This window comes from Netta rufina (genome assembly GCF_964035555.1).
Source record: "Netta rufina genome assembly, chromosome: 11".
NCBI lineage: Eukaryota > Metazoa > Chordata > Aves > Anseriformes > Anatidae > Netta > Netta rufina.
Genome location: NC_140134.1, coordinates 6,929,794 through 6,957,559, shown reverse-complemented (window position 1 = coordinate 6,957,559; position 27,766 = coordinate 6,929,794). Strand labels below are relative to the sequence as shown.

Genomic DNA, 27,766 nt, shown 5'->3' with positions numbered 1-27,766 from the left:
AAGAAAAAAGAAAAAAGAAAAAAATGAAGTCCCCTTCAGAGAAATATATGCAGTTTTTTGCTTCTAATGATGTTGTCATTCTGCATTCAGCCCAGGACATGGAAAGAAGTATAAAAAATACAACACATTAATGTGCTGTTTATCATAAAAATAATTAATTAGATGACCTTCAGTTTGAAACAACACAACAAACAAAACTATTGGAAAAAAAAACACGTGCTCTTTTAGTGTGTTTTGTCTGCTTGTTGGTCCTGCTCTTTGCGTAATTGTAATACTGTCCCATTGCCACAACATGTGAACAACTACAGATGTGCAAAAACTCTGAAGTTAGAGTTGTGTCTGAGAAGAAACATTAATAATGAAAATTACTTATTTTTAGTGGGCATTTTTTTTCCTTCTGATTTTATGATACAGTCAGATTTGTTCTTGAAGAGAAAGGTGCCACATTCTTGCTTCCCAGCTTCGTGCTACAGGCTAACCATCAATTGGCACAGCCCATATTGTCCTTTTTACACCACTATGTTTTTTTACACAGTCTAACTTTTCATGATAGTTGAAAAGATGAAAAGCTATTTATGGAATAAATAGCAACAAAAGCTAGCCAACTCTGGTACTGCATAATGGAGTTTTAATGTATTCTTCCTGTCGGCATAGTGTATTTCTGCGATAATTTTATGTGACAGCATAATTAAACTGGAAAACAATTCCCATTTCCTATGTATTTTATCTATTTATCATCATTTATTTCTTTACTTTTTTACTCTGCTATAAATAGTATTGTAAGGAGAGTTAAATAAGTTAAACCAATGCAATTACTTTTACAGATTGAAATTAACTTCATATATCAATTTATACTGGCTTGCATACAGCACCTACTATTTGCCCTGTACAAATAAATGCATTTGTTGCAGTATATTTATAGTGTCACTATGGTTTCCGTGTTTGCACTCCTTTTGAGTAATGTTCTGTATGTTAAAACTTGACATTTTAACAGTATTTTCAAACAATTTCATTCATTATCAAATAACCATTTATTACACTGTGGCAATTTCAAACCATTTACTGGACCCTCTAGACATTGCTGAACAATGATTTATCAGGGAATGTGCAAATTTTAATGCTTATCACAGCAAATACAAAAAGTAACATTAAATAGTGACTTGACAACAGCTCTGACTAAATTATCTTTTTTAATCTTGATGAGTCATTTTTAGTAATAGCTAGTTCAACAATTTGTAAATGTGCTGGAAATTGAGGGCACCATTGTAGAAGATTCTTTCTCATTTTATCAGTTATCTTGCATGCTTGGGGCATAAATTAAAGACTGTGGGACACAAGAGAAACATCTCTTATTGCCTTTAATTTTCTTATGGTGCCTATGATGCCCCAACACTGTCATGCCTGAAGTGCATTTCACATTTTATTTGAATATGTATCTAACAAACTCCACCTCTAGCCAAAGCTGTACTGAATTTTGCTTACCTAGAGAGAATAACAGAAATGCAAGTGATTCTCAGTTTTGTAATCAGGAAAATCTCTTTTCCAATGTTCTAGCCAACAAATAGAACCGATTTAATTTCATATGTGACCACTAAGCTGCAAAATGCTGTGCTTGTATTTCCATTCCTTGTCTTCCCTATTTCTATTAAACTTGAGATCCACAGTATGTCTGTTAGAGAACAAGAGTGTTACCCACAAATGACAGTTAAGTTTCCAGAAGCACATTCTCAGAGATCGTTGCAGAGCTCGCACATTCAGCTCAACATTAAATAAATTGAAAGGCTTAAATATTATACATGTCCTGGTTTCAGTTAGCATATTCTTAGGAGTTTCAGTGACTTGGAAGTACTTCTTATTTCTGAGGTTCATGTGTGGAGTATAGCTGATCACACATTAGCAATACATTCAAATGATTTCCTGAATCAATCATTTAGTATTGCTGATTTTGATTAAAGTAACATGAAAAAGCTCCAGATAAAGCCAAGGTCTCTCTGTACCAAACTAGCAATTTAACATCCTCCTTGCTCAGAAGAACTTAAGAGTCTACACAGTTTACTGAATGAACAGGGGTAATAGGGATCCACACGTTTTATTGTGATTTTCCTTGGCCAAGGTCATGAAGAGAATAGAACCAGAAGTTACACACAGATCTTCTATATTTCAATCTTAATTTCAAAAGCATCCCAAAGGTTTTGTAATCTGTAATTCAGGAGTGGTCATCAGGCCCACTTGTTCTGTTACATCTTCCAAGGTAGAGACAGCAAAAAAAAGCTTTTACTCGTTAACCTAATAAGGTAATCATTTAGTTTAAATTGCTACAGCTTTCAAATTGTGCTGTAAGCCAGACTGTAAATTGCAGGAGAAAGCAAGCAAGCAGGCAACTTGGTTTTTGGCTGCCTACATCAGAGCATGGTATCATCCTCTGTCAGAAAGATGTAGGTAGGCCTGCTAACTTCAACAGCCAGTGGAGTAACAAGCTGAGATGCATCATAAATTGGGGCCCTTGTACATGCAGAAAGGTAAATCCTGTTTGCTTGCTGATGTTTTCACTACTCCTGCTTTAAGGCCTCCTGTTCATTACTTTTACCAATGCATACACATATATTCTGTGTTTAATCCTAGATTCTCAAAGTGTCTGTATTTACTTGTGATGACAGTAGTGATTTTTAGGAGTCTGGGGCTTGTTTTGGTTTGTTTGTTTGCTTTGTCACCATCTCTACCAATATTCTGTGAGAATTTTCTTAAACTAGTCGGATGTGACCAAGCCCAAAGCATTTGTTATGTCATAGTTTTGAAAATTTCTGTCCATCACTTTGGTACATTCAGAGAGTATATAAAGAAAGCAGATCCAGTATCAGTAAACAATGACTAAATAACTTTATTCCAGCAAAAACACAATAGAACTGCTTACCTGTCTTATCAAACGTCAGAGATAATTTTTAGAAGCTGTTCCTGTATCCCTGCATCACAGGAATACTTCACATGCTACTACCTAAAGTAAAACTGTCACTGAATTTAGGGGGGGCAGATCAGGCACGCACAGAAGCTTTGGATTATACCAATCAATTTTAAGAGATGCCATATGATGCCAGAATGAATGAACAATTATAGCCATGTTGATCCTTATTTGAAAAACAAATGACCAGTTATAGCCTAGCCATGTCCCGTCCTTCCAAAAAAAATAAACAAAAAGTTGCTTTAGAAAGTGAAAATGTTTTAAGACCCAGTGCAGACAAGAATAAGCAAGACCAACCACCCAAGAAAGTCAAGCTGAGATCAACCACAGGTTGGAGTTGGAGGTCTATCCAGAGCCAGGTACCTTCGAAGTATTTTTTACACAGGTATGTCTATAAGCAAACATATAAATGAGCGCAATATAAGTAACACTGTGTTTGTTTCCTGTTACTTTAACCAGTCTAAATGATGAAGTCCGAAGTTACTGAGGTATGTCCAGGTCAGTTCTTGTTGATCCAGAAGTGATCTTAAGGTCACTCTTGTTACCCAAGCCCAATCTCTCCAGCCTGCCTGCTGGAGATTACTATTCCCTGATTTACATTGGTTAACCAAAACATTTGGCTACTTTTTCACCTCTCTCTATGAAATCAAAGTTTTAATATATAAATATATATATTTTTGTGTGTGGTAGATATTTGTATATTATAAACCCACAGAGGTTTATCAACAATCAGTTAGCAAGTGCCAGAGCTAAGGCCTGAAATTGGGAAAAGGAAAAAAAAAAAAAAGTGTGTGTGCAATATAGTCAAGGTTAATGACACACTGTCAGAAATCAGAAATGGAAAAAGAGACTTTGTTTTTCTCATAATCAAATATAGTATTTCTACATGGCCAGAAGCCTGAGGTGGGGGTGGGGGGAGTCAGCAAGGTGAGCTTTTTACTCATTTGAGGAGATATTATACAAAACATTAAACCCAATGAGGATATCTGTCAAAATCTAAGATCTCTGCCATTATCTACCTTCCATTATGGATTAATTTGACACTAATTGCAAAAATGATATAATTTAGCTAATCTTCAAAAACTATCTGGACATTAAAATTAATGGCTAGGATAAAATCTAAGTATTCTGACTGAAAAAAAAAAAAAAAAAAAGCTTAGAGAGGAGGGGCCATGGGCTGAAAGAGAAAGCTTAGATGAGAATTACCTCAAAAAATCACATTTAATACAGAAAGCGACAGAGAACTAAAAGTGAATTTCAAGAAAACATGGCAGGTACCAGTGGAGGACATTTGAAAGAAATTGTATACTGACAGAGATGAGTGGAAAAAAACAAAAGACTTTAGGACTGTATTTTGTTAAATCTCAAAATAATAATAATAAATTTCCCCCAAGTTTTATCCAACTAGAGGGACCCAGAAAATCAAGTATTTGTTGACTGTGCATTGGACAATCTGGAGAATGTGATTTTGGAAGTTGCCAGCCTCTCCCTGTGAGGTTTGTAGTGCAAAAGTGAAATTTACACTGTCAAACTGATCATAGCTTTGTGATATTCTTCCAGGTCCCTATTTCTGATAAAGACACTGTAATGTGATACTCTCATCTATACCAGATGGTACAAGTCCCTGATGAATCATACGCCAGCTGCAGCCAGAACACAACACTCCAACTACACTGCTTCTTTCCTCTCTCCGTGTGCCCAGCACAGCAAGGCTATTTTGATACTCAGGCTTACGAACACTCAAAGCAGCAGAAATGTGTCGGAGGCTCTATATAGTTGTCCATAGCAGGCATAAGAAAAATGACAGCTTCCAGAGACACACACTTTGTGCTCTTCCTACTAGTTTCTTCAGGCAAAAAGAAAATACAAAGACAGGTTCCTTAGTCTATTGCCTATGTTTGGTCCGAGAAGTTGGAAGGACAATTTTCTCCATCACACAAATGGTCCATTGCTCTTTTCCCTTGTTATTTTTGCATTAAATTTAAGGGTGCCATTTCAACATCAGCCCAATATCACCAGAGACTAGCTTACTAGCTTTGCTCTGCAGTACAGCGGGACTCCTAACTGCCCCACCGCAGCACTAACGTCTGTGCTCATGTGCCTACCTAATGTAATTAGCAACACGTACAGCTTGCAAGGGAGAAAGAAGGTTGATACTAACACATGGTTAATTAAGATATTACAGTTAGCTATTTGCTAGGCTGGCTCAGGGGAGTGGTAATAGGAGATGGAGTCTTTCACTTTAAGTTCAGCAGTTTTTACCCCCAAATTCCCAGGCAGTGATCAGTAATTCCTCATTAACCCTGGCACAAAATGAATCTGACTCCACTCAGGCATGTGGATGACTTTTAAGCACGTCTGTCAACAAGGAGAGTCACTGTCTCTGACAATTAAATTTCAAAATGAAGACCCCCGGTGCTGTGAGTGAATAGGAAAAGTTGATGCCTCCCTGGAGAATCATTTTAGCTTTTTCTTTTTTGTCGTGAAACTCAACAAGCTATCATGATATCAGCAGATAAAGATTAAGATTCTGAAGACTACACATTGAATGGTGCCACTGAAAGACTAACAGCTAATACTACTACAATCATAAAAGCTGTAAAAAACATAATTAAAAAACAACATCAACAACCACCACACCTTATTTATAATGAAACTGCAAAAGGACCCTAAATTCACAGTCCTACTTGCACTGCCAAGAATGCAAAGAATCATTGCTTCTTGACATCATTCTTTTGCTGAAGGGCAATAACCTCCTCTGTATGCATTGCCTTAATCATGTCAAGTTGTGTCCCATAAATTTGCATGTCTCCCAAGGAAGCACAGTGCATTGCCAGCAGCCTGATAGGCCAGATCAAAACAATTTCCTAATGTATGTTTACATCAGTTTTGGCTCCTGAGCTGCTCTTGTTCTAGTTGTTCCCCAAAACACAGCCAATTCCTTCTCTTCAAACTCTGTTGCACAGGACACAGGAGGCAGAATAGGCAGAATGTGCATGGATACATTGTCCTTGCCAAAAGTGGGCAATGCTTTCTAGATTAATGAACTGCAAATCAGACACACAAATGAAACCACATGCTAGATATAAACCCAGTCCTCTGAGATGTGCTTGTTGTCACAGTCAGAGGGAGAGGGAGAAGGAAGGTGGGGGAATGGGGGTGGGGAGAGAGCGCATATGTGTGTGATGGGGGTGTAATGAATGCCAGCTACCCTCTCAACTCTCTGGGATACATGGGGATGACAAACTCTCTGAGGAACAATTCCTTTGACTGTTTCGTTGAGGAAAGGAAACTTGTCATGCTGCCAAGAATAAAACTGCTTCTGGGCTTAGTTTTGAATTTTATAAAGTGAATAAGTGAAAAACGTATACACATTCACTTCAGACCCAAGTCATGAATAATTAAAAGAATATATAATTGTACCCAGTTTTCCCCTCAAGCTCAACCAGCGAAGATATCTTCTGTCCATGTAACAGGGTGCTTCATATTTTTTTCAGAGAAGTGATCCTAACCAAGTATCGCTGAATTCACACTGCATGCAAGTATGAATAACAGCCTGACCATCAGAAAAGTGAATGAAAAACTCAACAGTTTTAAATGAAGGAAGTTGCAGATTTTTGATTATACATAAATGTTTTCCTCATGTGGTTCATTCACATTTGATATTGGATTCTGACCATAATATTATAAAGATATATTATTAACACAGTTTTATGGCAGACATCAGGTTGATACTGCAAAATGGCAAAGAACATATTTTTCACACGGCACAACAATATAATGTATACCATGGCAAAAATAACTATGCACAAAATAAACTCAGAAAACAGAAGTTACCTGTATCTTTTTGTAGTTTTGTTGTTGTTGTTTTTTTCTGAGACAGAAGGAAGTTCCAGTACAGATTAAGAAACATAAGTTAACAGTATACAGCCACATCTTTTCCTGCACTTATACTGGTGCACTGTAATTGTCAAGTGGTATTTATATGGAAAAGGCAGATCCAAGAGATCTCCTGCTTTTATTCTTCCACATTATTCCCATAGTTTATAGGTCCCTCAGTTTTCAACTGAAATGAAACTTGGAATTAATAACTATTTTTCTTGAGGACACAGTAGTTAGCAAATATGGTATTAATAGCAATGTATTTGGTACTGTTCACCTGCAGAAAGCTTATTTAAATGCTAATGAAGAATATCAGTAACTTCTGTGAACAACATAACCATTATCCTCTTCCACAGATGCAGATATTAAAATTCTCATGGCCAGTAAGTTGAATCTTGCTTTGTCTCACAGTGCTGTTAGTATTTGTATCCAACAAACTGTGATGCTCTCTGATAAGAAAAATGTGTTAAAAAAAAAAAAAGGAAACACAAACAGATAAACAGACTCTCTTCTGAGTGGAGGTAATAGCTGTATCCTTGAAAATGGCAAAGGTCTGAGGTTTGGTTTGACTTATTAAAGGTGCACATTCTTTATGTTTTTATACTTCCCTAGCTGAATTCCAAACACAAGATCTTCAACCCGATTTCTATCTTAACTGCTTATTAACAACAATATATTTGTTCAGACGGAAAAAGGTGAAACGAGAGGAAGGATATGTGAAGTGCAATCCTAATTATGAGGGACGAGTCCACTACAGCACCGTGGTTTCTACCTGAAGTAGCTCTGGGAGGATTGGGATAAAATGCACTGGACATAGGAGGACCATGATGAGGGTCACTTTCTGCTCAACAGTTTACTCCATGATATACAAAGAAGATGCAGCTATCGCATTTAGCTAGTTACATCAGCGTGACAACTGATTATAGTATTATACATGGCTTAAAAAAGATGGTAATGATGCACCCTACAGGAATATCAAAAGAATCTCAAAATATTACACACTACCTAGTTCCCATCCACATATCTGAAAGTTATTACTATATACATGTAATACATTTCTCTTGTGACAGTGTATCACAGGTGTCTAAGACAGGAGCCAACTTATGTGCATAGACTACAGAAGCAGTGTGAACTGCAGCTCAAAGCCCTTATTATCAAAAAAAGGTCAAAAGAAAAGTTGAAAAATACTTTTTTTTCATACTTTCTCTACAGGTAAAACAGCCAGGAGGAAAGATATACAAATGCAGTCTACATATCCAGATCCACGTGAGAAGGATTTTCAAATGTATGTTTTTGAATTCCAGCATTTCTGAGCTGTTGCTTGAAAGGGGGCATTTTTAACCTGTTTGTTTAATATTACTAAATACTTTTCTAAAAAAAAAAAAAAATAGGAAAAATGTGAAGATTTTTGTATTTTGTAGCTTTTGATGGCTATTTTCTATTTAAAGATTAATTGTGAACTATTCCAGACCCGAAGCTGTGTAACAGCTGTTTTTTCCCATGTACAGGACAAAATTCATGTGACAGAGCATTATTCTCACAAGCCTGTTCTCTTTGGTAAAGCTTTCATGTAAGAATCTGCTTATATTTGCAATTGTATGATGTTTAAAAATAGAAATATTCAACATCCCCCAGTAGTTGTCTGACCCCTTGTTTGCTTGTTTTCCGAGTTATGCCTGAACACCCGATAGATTTCCAGCTATACTGTGCCACCCCGTGTAAGAAATGAGAAATTGCACAACTCTGCTGACCATCATGACACAAGTTTGGAGTTGTCCTGCAGACGATCACCCTCGGTGCATTTTGAAGACAGTTTTGAGATTATCAGCAATTGCATAACATTTAGAAAAGCACACAGAGATCTAGTACGAAACTTTTTTTTTTAAACAAACAAACAAACAAACAAACAACAACAACAACAAAACACTTTCATTTGTGGGAAGACTTTAAACCTTTTGACTTAATAAATAATAGTGGCCCTTCATATATTACTGGACTAGGAAGATTGTCACAGATATCCTTGATCTTCAGAGCTCAGTTAAACCCAGCTCAGGCTGGAGTAATTCCAACTGTTCATGAACAGTCCAGCTCAGCAGACTGAGATCTCTAGCCATTCAGTCTTAAGCACAAGCTGTTCATGAAATTCCTGTACTCAGATCTGTGCTAGTAAAAACCAGGATGCTATGGCCATGGGATACTCAAAGTAGGTGCACTAGTAATAAGTTTGCAGCCAGGAACAGACAGAAAAATGTAACATCCTTAAGCACTGAATAATGCTGCTTGGTCATCTTCTGTGGCAGTTACTTCCATAAATGCAAAAAGGGGACATAAAAGAGGTAGAAGAATAAAATATTGTCTACCTTTTGCTGTTTCCCATTACAGTTTTACTGTATTTCTCATACTAGTAGTTACATACTCATTTATATTTAAGCTAGCTCTTGCTTTGTATTCCTAACTATTAGCTGATAAGTTTATGTTACAATAATGCCTGCATGCCTCTAGCTGTTTGCTGTGAATTATACTAAGTCCTTAAAAATATTCTAACCAATTTACCTTAATTGCTTTATTTCTTGTTATCCTTAGATTTTATCTTTGCTGGGGGGAAGGGAGGGTCCTCTGCTTTCTATTCTTTTTTAGAAATATTTTCCTTTCTCATCTTTTTCTTCATTTTCTGCATGCACCCTTATATAATGTTTTTACTCTTCTCCACGTCGCGTTTATTAAAAGTTCCTTCTGCACCCTACAATAAAACACTGTTGCTCTTGTTGCTTCTTTCACCGTCGGGCAAGGCATTGGCTGTGAGGGCCAAGCATTAAGGCAGCAGCCCTCTCTGACTGTAGCGACGTGTCAGTGGCAAGCTGCTAGTTGTGCGTGTAGCTGGATGATTGAACCAGCGCTATAAACGTGTATATTCGTGTGCCGTGAGCTGTACGGCTGTAGGGATTAACTGGTGTTGAGGGAAGGGAACCGCCACCAACGGCCGCCGCCCTCACAGCCCTCACTGGATCCTCGCGCGCCGCCAACGGCCACCAACGGCCTCCCGCCAGGCCCCGCCCCCCGAGCCCCCGAGCCCCGCCCCCCGAGCGCGCACGCGCCGAGCGCCGGAGGGCGGGCTCGCCCCGCACGCATGTGCGGCGGCGGTCACGTGAGCCGGGCGCTGGGGGCGCTTCCGGGGCCGCGCGGGGCGGCGCGCAGCGCAGCGGGACCTCGGCGCGGCGGCCCCGGCACGGCCCGGCCCGGCCCGGCCCCTCCCGGCAGGTGCGGCGCGGGGCGGGGGGCCGGGGCCGGGGCCGGGGCCGGGGCTGGGCCGGGGCTTTCCCGCTCGGTAGGGCCCGAGGGCAGGCGAGCGCTGTGGGCGCGGCTCCCCGGGGCCGGGGGGTGCCCGGGGGGTGCCCGGGCACGGCCCTCACCGTGGGCTGAGCGCTGTGAGGGTGCTGCGGGCCGGCGGGGCGGTGGGAGCGGGGCGGTGACGGGGCTGGGCGCGGGGAGGCTGCGGGCTCCGTGCGGGCTCCGTGCGGGTCGGGCCGCCGCGCCTGTCCCGCGGTGTAAGGCAACCTCTGTGTGAGTCCTGCCCCCAGGGCCGCGGTGCCGGCCGAGGGCTGGGTACGGGGCGCTGCTGGGTGAGGAGATGGGGCTGTATCAGTGCTTGTCTCCTTACCGTGTATCGTCCCGTGAATTCAAGGATGAAAATTAAAAAAATAATAATAACACTTGCAGAAGGCCTTAATCAGAAATGAATCCATGCATTCTGTCATCTCTCTTATTCTCGAGTACCAGAGGCTGCTCAGAGCGCCTGTTAGCCTGCCGCTCTCTGATCTGCTCTGCAGGTCCGTAGCCTTCTCACCACCACTACAGCTGGTGTTTGCCCCCACCCCAGCTCAGCCACCTCGGTGTTAGCGACGGCTTTGGGAGCTAAATCCCCTTCCAGGAAAAAAGATGAGAACGCAGCTTGGCTTCTGGTGCCAGCAGTAATGCGCCCCCACGGAAAGCCAACACGGGGTTAATCTGGTGGTCGGGAAACGGAAATCCTTTTTGTTAGCTGCAGCAGAGGAGAAACGACTTCAGTGTTGTGTTCCTTTGTGGTTATGTTGTGGTTCCATGAGTGACGCTGTAGCTTACCTGGTGAGATGCTTGCAAGTATGAAAGGCATTGGTGATCACCAAAGTCTCGTGGCTGCAGGAAGGGAGCAGAGCTGCGTGGCAGTCCTGCATCCGGATGGCCTCTGGTGAAGTTTCCGACCTTTGGATACCTCTTTAAGTTAAGTGCAGAGTAAAATGACAGGTTTGCTGTTGAGGAACCGCGGCATTGAATTAGCTGTGAAGGGCTCTAGGACCAGGCAGAAGTTAACTCATTTTCTTCTATGTGACTAATGCAGACTTGCATTATTAGTGTGGCACTTCTCAAACCTAACCTTTAGATTAAAAAAGAGAAGTCGGTGCTGCCACAGGAGCTATAGGAATACTGTCCTAAACTCTGCTTTACTTTGTACAAGCAGAAAGAGAGCTCCTCTTTTGTTTTGTAAGCATTGATATTATGTTAAAAAGTAATTCAATAGCCAACTAGAAAGCGCTTCTCCAACTTTCCTGAAGCAGAAGACTACCTTTCCTCCTTAATTTCTCATTCTTCTAGTTGACAAGGGCTTTTGTGCTTGAGTCTTTAAGCCAACACTTCCAAAACAGCTACTTAGTCTGCCTGTTAAGTGGGACATGGAACTGAATTAGCCTAAACTCCTCCTTTTCTGATCTAGGGCTTGGAACTCGGCTGGGAAGTTGTTTGCAGTTATGCTATGCAGTATTCAGTGGATGATTGCTTTAAATCTACCTCTAAAGAATTCTCATTAGTAGCTTCTCGTCACGTGGGAAGCGTTTTCTAAAAGTATCTTAAAATTTGATGGTAGTCTAAGTAACTTCTAAACTGTGTGCCTGTCTTAGTGTATCAAGTGTATGTCAGTGTACTGAAACAGACACAGGAAGGAATTGTTTCCGCACTGAAACGTGGTACATCTGAAATGAGCAGGTATTACTTGGTGTTCAGCATGAATCAAAGATGTAGTGATAAAACTTCAGGTCTTAGGGAAAAACTCTTCTTAAACTCCTGGGGGAACTGTATAGTCTGAATGTAGTGCAGGCACGCTCCAAAGTAGCATCTTACAGCCACCAGCACAGTGACGGGGTTGGTTTCTTTTTTCTGTCAGTTTTCTTTTCCATCTGCCCTTTAAGAGTGAAGTAATGAGTTGAGACTTTATTTTAGGTTTAGAGTTCTTTTCAGTGAACCGTGTTAGCCTCAGATGGTCTGTTCCATGCTGATTGTAACCACTGCATTCTCTTAACTTGACCGCATGGGATATCTTGTGAAACTTCTTGTGCTTCATCTCAGTGTCCCAAAACAAATGTATGGAGAGCTACTTACCAATTCCGTGTTCCTACTGATGAAACTATGATTTTATCTCCAAGCAAATACTTAAAATTCATTTTTGCAAACACTCAGCAGGTTAGTACTCAGGAGAAATTATTCAGAGAACGTTCACATCTTAATGAAAGAGGACATATTTTGTGAGGAAAGTGGCACGATTCAAGCAGCAGGAAAGTCTTCCCAAAAGCATATTATTCAAAAGAGACAAATAAAAAGAGGAAGAACTGGGAGTACAATTACTGAGAACAACTTCTTGGAGAGTGTGTGTGAAGGCACATCCTGCCAGCAGCTGGGCTGCGCAGGGGCTGAGCAACTCAAGCAACGAAAGGCTTCTGTGTAAGGAGAACTGGGTTACAACCTTCCAGATGTTGTGTTCTCGTTTCCTGGGTGTGGGAAGGAAGGAAGCCTCAGTAAAATAGGATGAATTTTTGGCATTAATGTTTTGTCTCTGGTAATGTAATTAAAAAAAAAAAAGTCTTCTAAAACTTTATTAAGCAGTTTGTATTAAGCATTGCAGGTCTTAAACTTAGTCTATGGTTGTAATCATGTCAGGAGAAAAGAAATTCAGATTTTGCATAATAAATACTTCTACAGAACAGTAGGTTCAACTTACTTCTTTCTACCTGTGTGAAAAATAAACTTTCTCTAGCTTAATTCACAGAGTGATTGTATTCCAGCTTTGTACTTACTGGTGTCCTGTGCTGATTGTGTCTTTGCATTTAAAAATAGTATTTGGTTTCTTGTTTTTGTTAGAGTTTTTCCTACCATTTTTCTTATTTTCTTATAATTGATAAATTTACCTGTTCCTGTCAATCTTTAGAGCCAAGACAGCCAAGATTTTGAACTGTATTGGACTTGCGTATTAGCAGGATGATTTATTTTGTTCCATTATTGGGGATTCCTTGTTGCTGGTGATGGGTGAGCCTGAAAAAACGCAGCTTGACTTGCACATCCCAGGGTGAGTTCTCTTATAAACAAAACACTATTTCAGAATGTGTTTATATTTCAAGTCTTTTTAAAACAAACAAACAAACAAAAACCTTGTATTTTAGATCTATCAGTTTTTACTTAAAATAGATATTGATTCAAGGTCTCCCATAGAACCTAGAGTTGCCAGGTTTCTCACAGTTCGAAGTGAACTGGTGTAATTCCAAATGAAAGATGAGGTTGCTTGGGGGCTGGTTGTAACTTAAAGGTTGATTCTGCTTGAGCAGGATGATGGATTAGATGACCTTAAGAAAACCCTTCCAACCTAAATTATTATGATGATACTAGTCCATAAGCAGTTTTTTGCTTAAAAAAAGCAAACTGTAAACTGTTCCCTTGTGTTTTTTTTCACATATCTCAATGTGGCGATTAAAAGAAAATGTGCTGTAAATACTGGAGTTGCAATAGTGCTGAATGATGTTATGTTCCTGCAGGTGCTCTTTAGCCCACTCTCCTGAAGACAAAAGGTTCTGGCTGATCAGGACTACCTATTATTAATTCAAGTTGGCTGGAGAATGGAAGGTGTTGAGTTTAAGGAAGAATGGCAAGATGAAGATTTTCCAAGGTTTTTTAATTTAAGTTCAGATCAAATGCAAAATGTCCAAAATAAGCTGTCTCTATCTTCCTGATATATTAAACTCAGTCTTGCAGTGTTTTCCTCTAACGTAGTGGTCTTGTGACTGTTTTGTGACTTCCAAGACATCCTATGAGTACTACGTCTGTGATGTATTTAATGTCAGAGATTTGCAAGCAAGAATACAGCAAGTTATCTAAAGATGATACCCATAGCAATCAGTATTTTGACACTGCTCATGTGAGCAGTTGGTAATTTGAATTATATAAAAGAGGTTTCTGCTGCTTTGGTGCTTAGTTTACTGCCAGTAAGTATGTTTTAACTCAATGCTATCCCACAGTGGGTTTTTAGCAGTGCATGGGCCTAGGTTTTTGGTGTTTAGCTGATTATTAAAAAAACAAAAAGCAGAAAACTAGAAAGCATTAAAAAAAAACAACAACTTTATTTTGTGTACTAGGCCCCTGCCAGAGGATGATCCTGTTGACTCAGATGTGTTGGCTGCAGCTGGAACAGAAGGTGAAGCTGGTAAGAATACTTCACTGCAGTAAAGCTTATGTCTTCCTATATAAATGGCTGTTTTGAAGCTCCATTTTTTTTTTTTTTTGAGTGAGACTTGAGGGAACAGCATTCTAAATGACATGTTTATCTGCGAACAGAGCTATCCAGGTAATATTGGACAAAAATGAATTATTCCACTCAGTCTGTGAGTGACTTAAAAATCTTTGTTCATTATTTAGCTACTTTTCATCAGATAGGGCCTACCTTAGTCTTGCTCCAAATTTCAGGCCTTTGTGATCTCCTAATATTGTTGGCAGTCCAAAAAGTTAGAGGGGTAATAATCCCAATGCTCCTCTTATGTTCTTAATTTTTTTGGATCTTCTCTGTCTGCTTTAGCTTTGGCATTTCCAGTGCTGGATCAGGCTGTTTATTTTGTTTCCTGCTTTCAACTGCTGTCTAAATCAAGCAAGTATTTGCCTTGTCTAAAAGCATGCTGTGTGTTATTTACCTAACGTTTTCTATTAATCTTCTGCCCTTAGTGTTGTCTATTGGCCTCACTTTTTTGCTCTTTGCCCTGTGTATATTACTTATTTCAAAGACTGTTATGATGTTACCAATACCTAAAAAATAAAAGCTAGAATGTGAATTTATTGCACTGTCTGCAGCATTTGAGATAATGTCTAGAGCAGCTTTGGTGCAGCTTTGATACAGCTGTCATAGGTAACAGTCACTTAAGTGGTGGCAGCTCTTCAGATTTTTCTTCTGCTGGTAGTATGGCGGTCTTCCTCTGTGATTGTAGTGTGTATGAAGTTGGTTAAAGTGTTAAGAACTTGAACTTAAGTCTCTGAAGTTTTGTTTGCCACACTTTGTTTATTTTAATTCTATTCTAAAGATGTATATTTTGATGTGGTGGGCATTAATTTATTGTGCACTCCGGGGAAGCACTCTGCTGTTCTGTCTTGTTAATTTGCTTGTCTAAATTTGCTCGGGTTTAAAAATAATTATTTGTTTTTTTCAAATGCAGAGGTTAATGGAATCAAAGTGAGGAAGAAACTAATGGCACCAGATATCAGTTTAACTTTAGATCGCAGTGAGGAATCTGTTTTGTCTGACTTGGATGAGAGTGGAGATATTGATTTGGATGACTTAGATACTCCTTCAGAGAATAGCAATGAGTTTGAATGGGAAGGTAAGTGTTTTGTTGCTTTTATCTAATGCCGTAAAATATTTCTCTTTTTTATGTGCAGGTCTACGGTTCTTCAGATGGGAAATAACTGCCTTTGGTCTTTACTCTTGTAATAGTAATGGGAGTGATTAGATTGGAAATGGGGACAAAGAATTTTTCAAGAGTAAATCAGAACATGACTAGTAAACAACAGATGAACATAATAACCGTAACTCCAAATAAACTTAAATTAATATCATTGAACACTTTTTAAACTCAGTTATGGAGAATTCTGCTCTATTGTAATATGTTTTTAAGAACTGTGGCAAAACATATACATGTTTTACGTGTATTAGAGATCTATTTTAAGTGGAGATAAGTGACGTAGAGGGATACAGATTATAGATTAGCTAATCTGAAATTGGTCAACTGCAAGCCTTTGTATTTAAAGAGGTCTGTTTTTAAAAATGACTAACACCTCTGATCTCATTTTACTGTAATAGAAATGTGGAAAGGTCAGAAGCCTTTAGAGTTTGAATGCTTTCTGTATTGACTGGAAGTGGTGGAAAAAAAAATTATTTTGTGTCAGGGAATTTTGAAATGACTCTGAAGTTATTTCAGCTGTAGCTGTGCTGGAGGTGCTAAGAGAATGACCTTAATTTTAAGGAATGAGTAGACCCTTCATCTGGTCTTTACAGGCAAAACCTGGTGACTCAAATTTTATTCGAGGTTACCTGAGTTGAAGCACAAGTTTCAAACCTGCAGTTTAACTATGTTTTGGGACCTTTTATGTAAGCTAAGAACTACTGCTTTAGTGAAACAGTTGGAGTTTAACTTCTATAAACATTATGACTTAGTGTTTCTAAAATGATATGTAAGCACGTAACATCAATTACTTTATGCTGTGAATACAATAAATTCCTGAGTAAACAGGAAGCTCTGTATTAAGTATGGAAAAATGTTCTTCATTCCAAGGTAGCTTATAAATAGAGGAAAAATATTATTATAAATGTGTACTTTAAAGAACTAAGATGTTGCAGAAGAAGTTCTCTTGACAGACTGTGGGTTTACCTGTATAAAAGAACTTTCGTTTTAGTACATTACGAGATTTGGTACATTATAAGAGTTGGTACTTAGGATTATCTTTGCAGTGCTGCTAAGGAAATGTTCCAGATAATTGTGCTTTGTTTTTAAAAGTGGCTGAAAAGGGTTTCTGTCTTTTCTTCCTTTAATGCTGCTGCCCTCATTTTCCTGGAAGGATAGTTTCAGTTAACAGCTTTGTCTTGGGAACAGACAACTAACTTGCAGTAGGTTTTTCTCGCTTTGGGTAAGGTCTATGCAACAAAGTCAAGAATCATAAGTTAATCGGAGCAAATTCTTTTCACAGATTGCTGTCAGCATAAATTTCATGTATTGATTGCACACATGAATTAAATTTCTAATAGATCTGCCTGCATGTCTGCTTGCAAGATAGTGTCGATGTCTTAAATTACGCTTTTACGTAAATCTGTGATCTAGTAACCTGTGTAATTATCACTGAGTTAACCGCTTTGTCTATTGTGGTGTAATTCATTAAGGTTGGTCTTCTGAAAGCTGACAATTAAGCAGGCTTCCCACATGACTAGAAGCTTGTCATTCAAATTTAAATAAAAACACAAAACAAAACTGTTTATGGAAAACAGAACTAACAGTATTTTGATCAAATTTGTTATCAGTGAGATCCTATTTTGTAATGACTGAAGGAACTATTATTCTTCAGCCAAACACATCAGCTGACTTAAAATAGATGAGATAGCAAAGTGGTTAACCTGTGTTGTTATTGACTGCCGCTGTACGTGGATTTTGAACGTGTTTTGACTTTCGCAGATGATCTTCCAAAACCAAAAACTACTGATGTAATTAGAAAAGGATCACTTACTGAATACACAGCAGCAGAGGAGAAAGATGATGGTCGACGTTGGCGTATGTTTAGGATTGGAGAACAGGACCACAGGGTGGACATGAAGGCAATTGAACCATACAAAAAAGTTATCAGTCATGGTGGTAAGGATTAGTGTTATACTGAGGAGAACTGTTGAAACTACTACTTCCAGCTGATTTGCAGTGGCATGGGAAGAACTTTGAGTGTAAAGACTCCCGTGGTTATTCACTTGTAGCATTAAGTCATACGGTTGTTTTGATGTTTTTTTTTTTCCATATTAAACTAAGGTTCCAAAATGTACCCAAGATCAGATGAGGCTACTAACACAAGTGTATCTAATAACAGGCTAGCTGTTCATTATAGTGTTTTGTTTTTAAGAGTGTTGAAAGCATTATCTTTAGGTCTACTAAGGCAAAAATCAATTTACTGATTCTTCAGACAGTCTATGCAGTTTAGGTAGGAAGAAAAGTAGGCTATCTGAACTGTAATTAAACATGCTGAGTAAAAGTAGATGAACCTGAAAAAAATTACCTTGAGGTTTTCTATAATTATAAGCAAGTTCCTGTGCCCTTTTTAATAATTGGCTGGAAACAAAAGTGCTGAGGTACTAAAAGGATTAACCTGTTCTTACCCATGCCATCGAAGTCAGTCCAAAGGATGCTTACCATTATGGTGATAAGTGCTTTATGTATATAATGTGTCTGTATAGAATGGGTGTTGGTAAAGCTCATTAAGATAAAGAATGAAAAAGTTTACTGTGTGTTTTTGACTTTTCTTTGAGTAAATGTGGTCAAGGTATAGTCACCTTAGTCACTACTGCTCCTTTTTTCTTTGTAGGTTATTATGGTGATGGGTTAAATGCCATTGTTGTGTTTGCTGTTTGCTTTATGCCTGAAAGCAGCCAGCCTAACTACAGATACCTAATGGACAATCTATTTAAGTAAGTCATCTGCCTCTGAAGAGGATCTTACTTTCACATTGTAAAACTGGGTGTTTTTAAGTTCTGTTATCTTTGAAGCTTTCTGTTTCAGATGAGGGGAAGGTAACAAATAGTGAAGCAGCTTTCTGCTTCCTGAGGAAGGAAAAAAATGTTGCTCAATGCTGACAACTATTTTTTTTTTTTTATATTTGATCAGTACTAGAAACTACTTTAAAATGCAAAAATCTTCATTTGAGGATTTTCTTTCCTTGCGTTTGCAGGTATGTAATTGGCACTTTAGAGCTACTAGTAGCGGAGAACTATATGATAGTTTATCTGAACGGTGCAACAACACGGAGAAAAATGCCAAGCTTAGGCTGGCTTAGGAAGTGCTACCAGCAAATTGACAGGAGGTAAGAAGTTGTGGAATGTTTTGTCACAATATTCATATTTAGTGATGCTTAGGAAAAAATGCTGTTTAATGTGGTCTCTGGTACTTGCTGGTTAAAATGAATTGTTAAGCAAATTGTTTAGTGTATCGAAAAGCTCTTCCAAAGCAGTGTGGAGTAATGGTGCAGGCATGCTTTTGTAGTGAAAGTAGTAGTGTTAGAATGGTGAATACTGTTACAATCTAGAATTTCACTGAACATTCATAGATTACTATAGTAAGATAAGGTGGGTTCCTTCTTAACCACTTCATTATGGACTTGTAAAAAGATACCAAGAAACTTCTTTATGATGTTACCTGTTTTCAAACTGATATTAACTTTCTGATTTCAGCTGTGCATTTTTCTGGTATTTTCTTCTGGTGGACAGTGATTTCTAATAATGGAAAGTCAATGCTAGATTTATGGACACAGTTTTAACTGCAAAAATACCCTTTGTTTAAAAAACAAGAACTTTGTCATGCTACCTTTATTGTTCTAGTAATTATGTTTAATGTTTGAATCCTTCAGGTTAAGGAAAAACCTGAAGTCATTAATCATAGTTCATCCTTCTTGGTTCATCAGAACACTTCTGGCTATCACAAAACCCTTTATAAGGTAATATTATGGAAGCTATTTCTTAAAAGTTTAAATGTCTAACTGTTAAATGTTTAGTGAACACTAAGTTGTAACTGTACCCTACGTTTGTTCTTCCACAGCTCAAAATTCAGCCAAAAAATTAGGTATGTCTTTACCCTGGCAGAGCTAGCTGAACTCATCCCCATGGAATACGTTGGCATCCCAGAATGCATAAAACAGTACGTTTTATTATTCAAACATGCTTTATGTTGACCATGTTTTGGAACTGGTATATAATATATTCAGTGGTTTGAACGTAATACTTTGTATTTAATAAAAGTTAACTTAAACCATTGCTATCTCTAGGAACAATTGATAAGCTACAGTTTTAATATGTAATAGCAGTTAGTCAGAATGCTAACGCACAGGGATTTTCAAATACAGTGTCCTATGTGATTAACAAATTATGGTGTGTGAGTTAGTCTTCTGGAGACAAGATCTCACTATATTGTGCTACCCATTGTATGCTAAGTGGTCTCGAGTGAGAAATTCTGTATATTAATGATGTTATTTATGGTATCTTCAGTGTTCATGATAAAGTGCAGAACAGCTTAAGGGGTGAAATATCACTTGGGTTGGGATTTAATTCAAATGAAGAGCTGTGGTGGAAAAAAGCTGAATCCCTACCCACGGTACTTCTAAAACTACTTTGGCAGGGAGGGGAAGGCAGCATCAATATCCTTGGTCTTCTCTTTTTCTACTACTTTCCCTTCTTTCTAGATTTTTGCCATATAGTATCCATTTTAATGTCAGCACAACTCTGGTATCAGTTATGATGATGACACATCCGCAGAATTTGTGGATGCAGCAATAAAGAGAAATCGTCAAACTTAGATCTTGAAAGAGCTAGACAGCAATACTAGTAATTCTATAAAACTATTGGAAGCTGTAACATGCAACCTATTAGAGTATGTATCACAGTAAGAGATCATAAATGTGATGGAAACTGGGAACTCCATAAGGAAAGATGGTGCAGTATCCCTGTAGACAGAGTGGCACATAAATGTTCGGAAAAAAATACTGCTGCTTACTGGAGTAAACCATCAGCTTGTTTTCAGTTGTAAAAGTTTTGTGTCCCATAGAGCAGATGCAGGTTTTCTGGGGGGGAAGAAAGACGTGACGAGGCCTTGTGCTACTTTTAGAATGTTGTATGGGATATTTAAGGATGAGTTATGGGAATTCATGCTGTCATTCCAAGTTTCACAAGACTACTTTCTGTCTTAAGGAACTATTAAGTCTTAAGTCAGCCCAAGTTCAGCCTTTACAGGAGTTAATTCTTAGACTTCTCTGGTGAATGTCAGGCTTTAAACTGTTAGGAATACAGGCTTTCAATTTTAGTGATGGGTAAATACTGTCCAAGAAGTTATGGTGGATTAATATGTCATAGTAATTAAATCTCAACTTAAAAGATGTTAGAGGTGCAAAAAGTTTTCTTACTTCAGTATAGTTTGTGGAAACATGCCAAGTTTTGATACTAATGCTAGTTTACAGCTTCTGTTGAATTTGGTCTTCATATCTTCTATTTACTGAAATCAAACTTTTCTTCACCAAGGTATGAAGAAGAAAAGTTTAGAAAGAAACAAAAAAGGTATATTTGTGTTTTGATTAGGGTTGCATCTAGATAAGATCACTTGCACTGCAACTAACTCCCAGTTGATTGGCTTGTGTAAAGGAATAAGCATTTGTAAATATAAACATGCACTAGTGACCTAAGTTTTATGCATGGAGGTAATGTAACATCTGAAACCTCACCCTGGATGTTTTAAATATATTTGTAGATAGTCTCTAGTATTAAATTAGATTCCCGGTTTAAGCGAGTATGTGGATTTTCAACCATATCTTCAAGAGGCAAAAGCATGCTTCTGTACAAAGTGATTTAATCATTTTGCTTTTTCTAACAAGTGATGTCTGAAGAGCTGTTTTCAGGTGCTAAGCTATAGTTAAACTAGTCAGCAGAGATGCAACTGGAGCAAGTTCTAATGCTGTATTTTTGTTTGATATTCACTTTAGTCATTAACTTGCACAGATGTAATTTAATATTTTTAGTGCTGTTTGTATTTGCAGTGCCTACATTCCTTGCTAATAAACACTGGGTTTTGATTGTAACTTTCAGTCTCCAGCTAACCATTCAAGTTATCCTAGCACCTGTGATAATTTTTTTCGAACTGCTGTTACTTTGTTCAATGTCTAACTAACAAATGTACTGAAAGGTTTTGCTATTAACTTTACCTTTTCTTTGACAACTCTTGCTGTATATGTGCATAACTGTTGAGGGAGGCTTATTGTCAGAATTGGATAATAAGCACAGGAACACTGAGATTAAAAACAAAAGGAATTTAAATTCTCTGAAAGCTAGCACCTAAAGCTTCTGAGCTAGGAATTCCTCCAATTAAGTGATAATCTTGCAGTTTTGTAACCTTAAGTTCTAAGACTTTGACACATAAGAAACCCTTTCAGTACATATTGAACAAGAGTTTTGCTTTTTTCCCCGGTGTGCATAATTTGGCCCAATTGTATTGTAAGGTTCATTGTATTGAGGCTGTAACACTGAAACATTCAAACAGTAACGTGTAAAAGTGTTTGTTATACTGGAATTTTTTAAATACACTATCAATATTGCCAGTTCCAAAGTAAAAACTTCCTTGTAGAGGCAAGATCACAGGCACTAATTGATTGTGAGTCATTAATCAGGTTGAAAGCAACTATACAGAAAGGGAAATGTGTCAAAGAACGGTTACTAAACTTGCTGAGGATGGCAGTAGAAATTCTTCAGCTAAATATATATTTGAGAGTCTTTGGAAGCTAGAGTATGATGTCCTTCTGTGGATTTATTTTGTCAGCTATAAGGTCTATGCATAGCCTGTTCACATTAGCTTATAGATTCATACACTTCCTGTAATTAGTCTTACAAGTCACGTCAAAATGTTTTCCTTAAGATACTGCAATGAGGACAGGGGTGAGTTCCAGCTTCATAGTGTGGAGGTAAACACAGTACAACACTGCTCCAGATTTGTTGGATCTGTATGTATTGGGTACAGTTCTTAAAACCGTGGAAAATAGAATATTTGCTGCTCCTTTTTATGGCTTTGGCTTAGAACTATCATTGTTTTTCCTGTTTTGGAGAAACTGTTTCATTATAGTGTAAGGGACTAAACAGATTAGACGACGTGGTGGTTAGAAGACAAACTCATCCTGAGCCTCTTGTTTTTTGAACTGCTGTTGATTCTAAAATTATCTCCATGCACAATTTATTTTCCAGAAGATATGGTTAAAATTGTAGCTTGTTTGTACAATAAAGATGAAAAGTACGTCTTAGAGGAATATGAACCATCCCTTGGTTTCTGCAAAGCTACTTTGTTTGCCAATCTGAAGGCAGATAGCAAAACAAAAAACAAAAAACAAAAAAAAAACAAAACAAAAAAAAAAACTTCAGCGGTATGAATTTTTCCTGGAGTTTCCTGGAACTTTTCCATAAGAGTCTTAGAACTTAATAGAAGTATTGCAATTTAAGGAGCTACCTGTTTTTTTGATTCAACTTATGCTCTTACCTTCTTGGCTTAATTGCTATAACATTAAAAGTAATTTTGTGCTAATACTGCTGTGTATGAATTCATTAAAGTAGAAGTGCTTGATGATATTGTGTTACCTGTAAACTTGTATTCCTGCTTGCATTCATTAATAAGAACACAAAACTTGCTTATTTTCCTTGCTGTGCAGTCATATTTCACTTGCACCTTTTGAAATGCTATCCTTATTTAAATGGTTTCTTAATTTCAATCCATTTCTAGGGAGAAGTAAATATTTTAAAGCCTTGTTGTGACTGCATTCAATAAAAAGCTTAACATTTCAATATTTATTTACTAAAACTTTTTCCATGTAGGAGCTTTCACTCTTTTCTTGTTAAGACGAATAGTTTTGCTTAATATGAGCTTACAGACTCAATTTGTTCTTAAGATAGTTTTAATTTTACCACTTTCTTTACTAAGCAGAGTTGACCAAGAGTTGAATGGAAAGCAAGAGCAGAAAAGTGAACAATAAGTTTTGGAGTCCAAACAAGACTGAAGAATACACAGATGGAACGATGCTTTTTTCATTTACTATATGTGTGTATATATTATGTAACTTGTTGCAAGAGGTGCTTAACTTCTTTGGACTAGCACACAACGGAATGTTCACTGCTGTATTGTTTTGTCTTGACTTTAGTAGTTACCTTTATGTAATCCTTTTATACTGCCAAATGTCAAAGAACCTTGTGTTTAGAGGATGTTCTTGCAATTGTTTATCTAAATGATGCATGTTCTTCAGTAAAATATTTATGTATCTAAATGCTAAAGGAAAGATAATATATATTTTTATGACTTTGAGCAATATATTATGTACCTGCTGAAGGAATTCATTTGCAGGTAGGCAAGGCCATAAACTACATTTTTATTGTATAAAGTGCATGATCTGTTGCTGTAAATGGTCAAGTGCATTTCTTGGTTGTCATAGAAACCTTAATTTGAATATTAACAGTCACAATGTAGTCTCTCGTGTGGAGATCCTTATTTCTGTTCACATCTCATACAAGCAGTACCCATTTAACTCATTAGAGTGAGCTTGAGCTTTGTCTTAATCTATTTCTAAAAATACACATCTGGAGTTCTCTGAATTTGTTGGACAAAGGGTTTAAGCCTCCACCACAATGGAAACTGAACTGTTTGAATAGGACACTGGACCTATTAATCAGACCTTTGTAAATTTAAGTTGCGAGTTTAGAGCTTCAGTAAATCAAGGACAGTTCAGCTGCCATGATGAAATGAGTTCGTTCTAGTTCTTCCTCCAGGAAGGAGGAATATCAGCTATCACCAATAGAAGCTCTAGTTACTTTCAGTAGAGCTTGGGCATTGCTTAGGTATCTTACCTATCTTAGCCATAATACCAGTTGTTTGCAGAGGTAGGGGGAATCTTAGAATAACTGCCATCCTTGTAGATGAAGTACCCCTTTCTAAAGCTCTTGGCACCACATACAGCACTAACTTCAGATATAGCACTAACTTCACTTACAAAGAAGGCAATAAAAAGGGTTACTGCTCCACTCATGCCCCACAATGCTATTAAAATCCTCTGTAAGAGATATTGGATTCGTAACTGAAGTGTATAGGCTTATCAGGGTAGCAATTATGCACTGGTAGGCTGTAAAAGTTTGTCCTGTGTCTGATAGCCATTTCCCTGGAAGGGCAGATACATGCAAATTAATCCATTCAAGAGCTGAGCAACTTAATATTGTAGCAAATATTAAATCTTTTTTCACTTTGGTTTTTAGGATGCTCGTAGTTTTGTCTTAAGAGCAAAAATACCTGTTCTTAATGTTAGTGTTATACAGTTTTCTTAGGAATAAAAAAGCGTTCAATTAGATTACTACCTGTCACTGATCTGTATCAGTCAAGAGCTAATGCCATGATTAAGATTTATTACTACCACTTACTGTAGTATCTTTACCACTTAAGGTAGTATCTTTAATGATACACATAATAAACTGAGAGGAGATTCATATCAGATGAGGACAAACTGCACGTGTCTCTGGGAGTTTGCCTGCAGTTCAGAGACTTTCGTCTCAAGATTTAGGTACTTCTGTTTTGCTAGTTTGTATGATGGTTTCAAAGAGATTAATATATAGGATGTTCTTATTCAACAGGCAATGTTAATGTCAAGTTGCCTTACATCTATTTGGATCCTTTCAAAGGATCCACACTTGAACAATTTCTTTAGGGCTGTCTTATCTCCTGTTTCAATTTTGATATTGACCTAGTTTAAAGTTAGTATTAAGTTAGTAAATTGGATGCTTTCACAACCTGTTAATTTTAATTCTAATACTTCCACAATGCAGTGCAAACCTGGAAATTTTCCTGATTTTTGCAGATTCAGTGTGGGTCCTAAGGTATACGTTAAGCATTCCAGTAATCTTTCAAATTCTTCCTAGTTTTAAAAAAGTATCCTTCTCAGTAAAATCACATTCTTAGTGGGAGGATTGCCCTTCTGTGAGTATGCCCTTTTCCTCCTTATGTATATAGTGCAGTATAAAGTGCTCTGTATCGGCTGTAATCTCAAATTATGGGATTATTAGCTTTGTTCCAGTGGCTGGCTGGTTCAACAGTTTCATGTTGCTGTAGTTCTATTTCTTTTGGAAATGTATGTATGCTCACCTAATAGTTTCTTTAATGTAAGTTTTTTGTAAATGGATATACAACACATTAGTTGTTCTGTCCCTGAAAGATACACAGCATGAGAAACTTGTGTAGTAAAGAGTGATGCCCCTCTGACCTTTTCCAGCTCATCATTTAATGGTGAGGGGGATGTTTACAAAAAGCAGAGGTCCCAAAGTTATCTTGAACACAAATTACCTTCTTGTAAAACTTAAGTTATTCTATATACTTTAAAAACTATAATATATTTTAATATTTAAAAACATTAAAAAGTCAGAATGTCATACTAATAAAGTTATTTCAGAACCTGAATCACTTTGTGGTAAGTTACAGTATTTTAGGGAGTTCACCTGTAGCACTTCTTCCTAGAGGTAAAACTTGTGTTGCTAGAATACAGTTTGAGCTCTGTCAAGATAAGTTTGAGTCACTAATTCACCTTCAATTTAGAGATTTTAACGAGTTTGTGTGTGTGGGAATATATATATGTATGTGCTAGTAAGTAATTTTTGGTATTATGGGGTGACAAATGGAGTTGTTTGGCATAGCAGCCTCAGTATGTGCAGATGCGAGGTTCTGTAAACTGAGTTATGCAACAGGAGAAACGTTCAGAAGTGGTTAAAGTATTTTGGAGAAAGAATGTTCTTGATTTATGCTGTATGGCAAAGCCATGTTCTGTTAGAAAGTAATGAAGAGGGATGTGTAAGGATTTAGTTCTGAAGCATATAGGAGTCTTTGAAGTTCTGAAATTTAAAATACACACTTTTTGGTTCCAAAAGCTTATAACTAGTTAGAATAATCTGTAACCTTGTTCATAAATTTTTGCAGCTTAGTGTATTGTTCACTGAAAGTAAAGATTAGTACTTACTGCTCAGAGGAGCTGTGTAGTGAAAAACAGTAGTTAGATTCTAAACTGCACACAACTAGTATATAGCCTGGTATGCATTAGCATGTTTTGGCAAGTCTCATACATTTAAATGCTGCAGTGATATATTAGAACCTTTCAATGGTAAATTTGCCAGACTTCAAAGTTAGATTAAACGGTGGTGGTGATGGAATCTTTTATGAAATTACCTCACTCTCTCATAAGGAGGAGAGGGCACCAGTGCCTAGTCGTGTGTTACAGCCTCATTGTCATCCACTGAAAAAAAAGTAGATCTTAAAAAAAAAGGAAAAAAAAAAAGTGCACTGAATAGGTTGAGTAGGACTGAATCTGTCATAGAGTATTAAGCTTCTTGCTGAAAGGTGTATTTCTTTCAGTGTCCACCTATATATTCTATAGACTTGTACAGTATGTAGAAAGGTGGCTTATGCACAGCTCTTAGCACAAGCTGCTGTCTTTGGAGGTGACACTTAGTTGAATCATTCCAGTCTCCCTCAAAAATTTCAAATGAAGAAGGGAGAGGGTGAACAGCTTGCTTGCCTTTTTTTTTTTTTTTTCCTTAACAGTGGAAGTTTTGTAAGGGTTTGGGAGAAGATTCTTACTCAGTCCTCATGGATGCCGGTCATTCTCTAGAGGATTTCTTTCACAGCCTGGTCGTTGGAGGTATTTGAACAAGCATGCTTTAATGATACTTTTCAAGGATACCTGATTTTAGGCAACAGCATTCTGAAACATAAGGAATACTTAAGTATTTTCTGAAGGACAAATCTTGCAGGTTTCCTAACTTCAGAATTAAGTTGAACTATACTTTCTTCTGTCACCAGTTGTTCCCTGTATTGAGCTGACAGGACAAAAGTGCAGTAGTGAAGCCCCTGCTCAGGGCTAGTGTTTTTTGATGTTAAGGGTCAGAGTTAGTAGTCCCAAAATGTGCTGCTGGAAGATGGATGCTTAATTTCCCCGTGCTTCTGTAGTTACTTTGTCCTCTCCAAGCATTTTTTGGGGGGGGAATAAAATGCCCTGCTGTAGGGGGGCGCTCTACAAGCTGGATGGTAAATAGAAGGGCTGAATGCTGTCTGTTAATAAACTCCACTCTGTATGCAACGGGAAAGTTGTGTTTTTTAACGAAATGGACCCGCAGCAGTCATGCCGACAGTTTATAAATAAAGCAGTTTATGAACCACAGACGTTGTAACTGGCTTAAATACCTGACGTGCACTCGTTGGAGCTGTGTTGGTATTGCAAGTGCGCGGCTCTTCCCCTGCCTGTTCTCGTACCACCCTTCCCTTTCCCACTGACGTCCCTGTGGCGCTTCCCCGCCTCAGC

At 37.9% G+C, this 27,766-nt stretch overlaps 1 protein-coding gene across 2 annotated transcripts; it reads left to right on the top strand.

The window, feature by feature from the left end:
* Positions 1–9,968: 9,968 nt before the first annotated feature.
* On the top strand, positions 9,969–27,625 carry BNIP2 (BCL2 interacting protein 2). 2 transcript variants are annotated; one of them, XM_084293247.1, is made up of 12 exons: positions 9,969–10,096; positions 13,071–13,208; positions 13,672–13,802; positions 14,269–14,336; positions 15,334–15,498; positions 17,341–17,517; positions 18,233–18,335; positions 18,596–18,727; positions 19,271–19,357; positions 19,459–19,557; positions 20,931–20,966; positions 23,368–27,625. In XM_084293247.1, the coding sequence occupies exons 3-12, from the start codon at positions 13,753–13,755 to the stop codon at positions 23,414–23,416; spliced, it is 966 nt and encodes a 321-aa protein (XP_084149373.1). In that variant the 5' UTR covers positions 9,969–10,096; positions 13,071–13,208; positions 13,672–13,752; the 3' UTR covers positions 23,417–27,625. The 2 variants fall into 2 exon arrangements, with proteins under 2 accessions (XP_084149373.1, XP_084149374.1); XM_084293248.1 differs by lacking the exon at positions 20,931–20,966.
* The last annotated feature ends 141 nt before the right edge of the window (positions 27,626–27,766 follow it).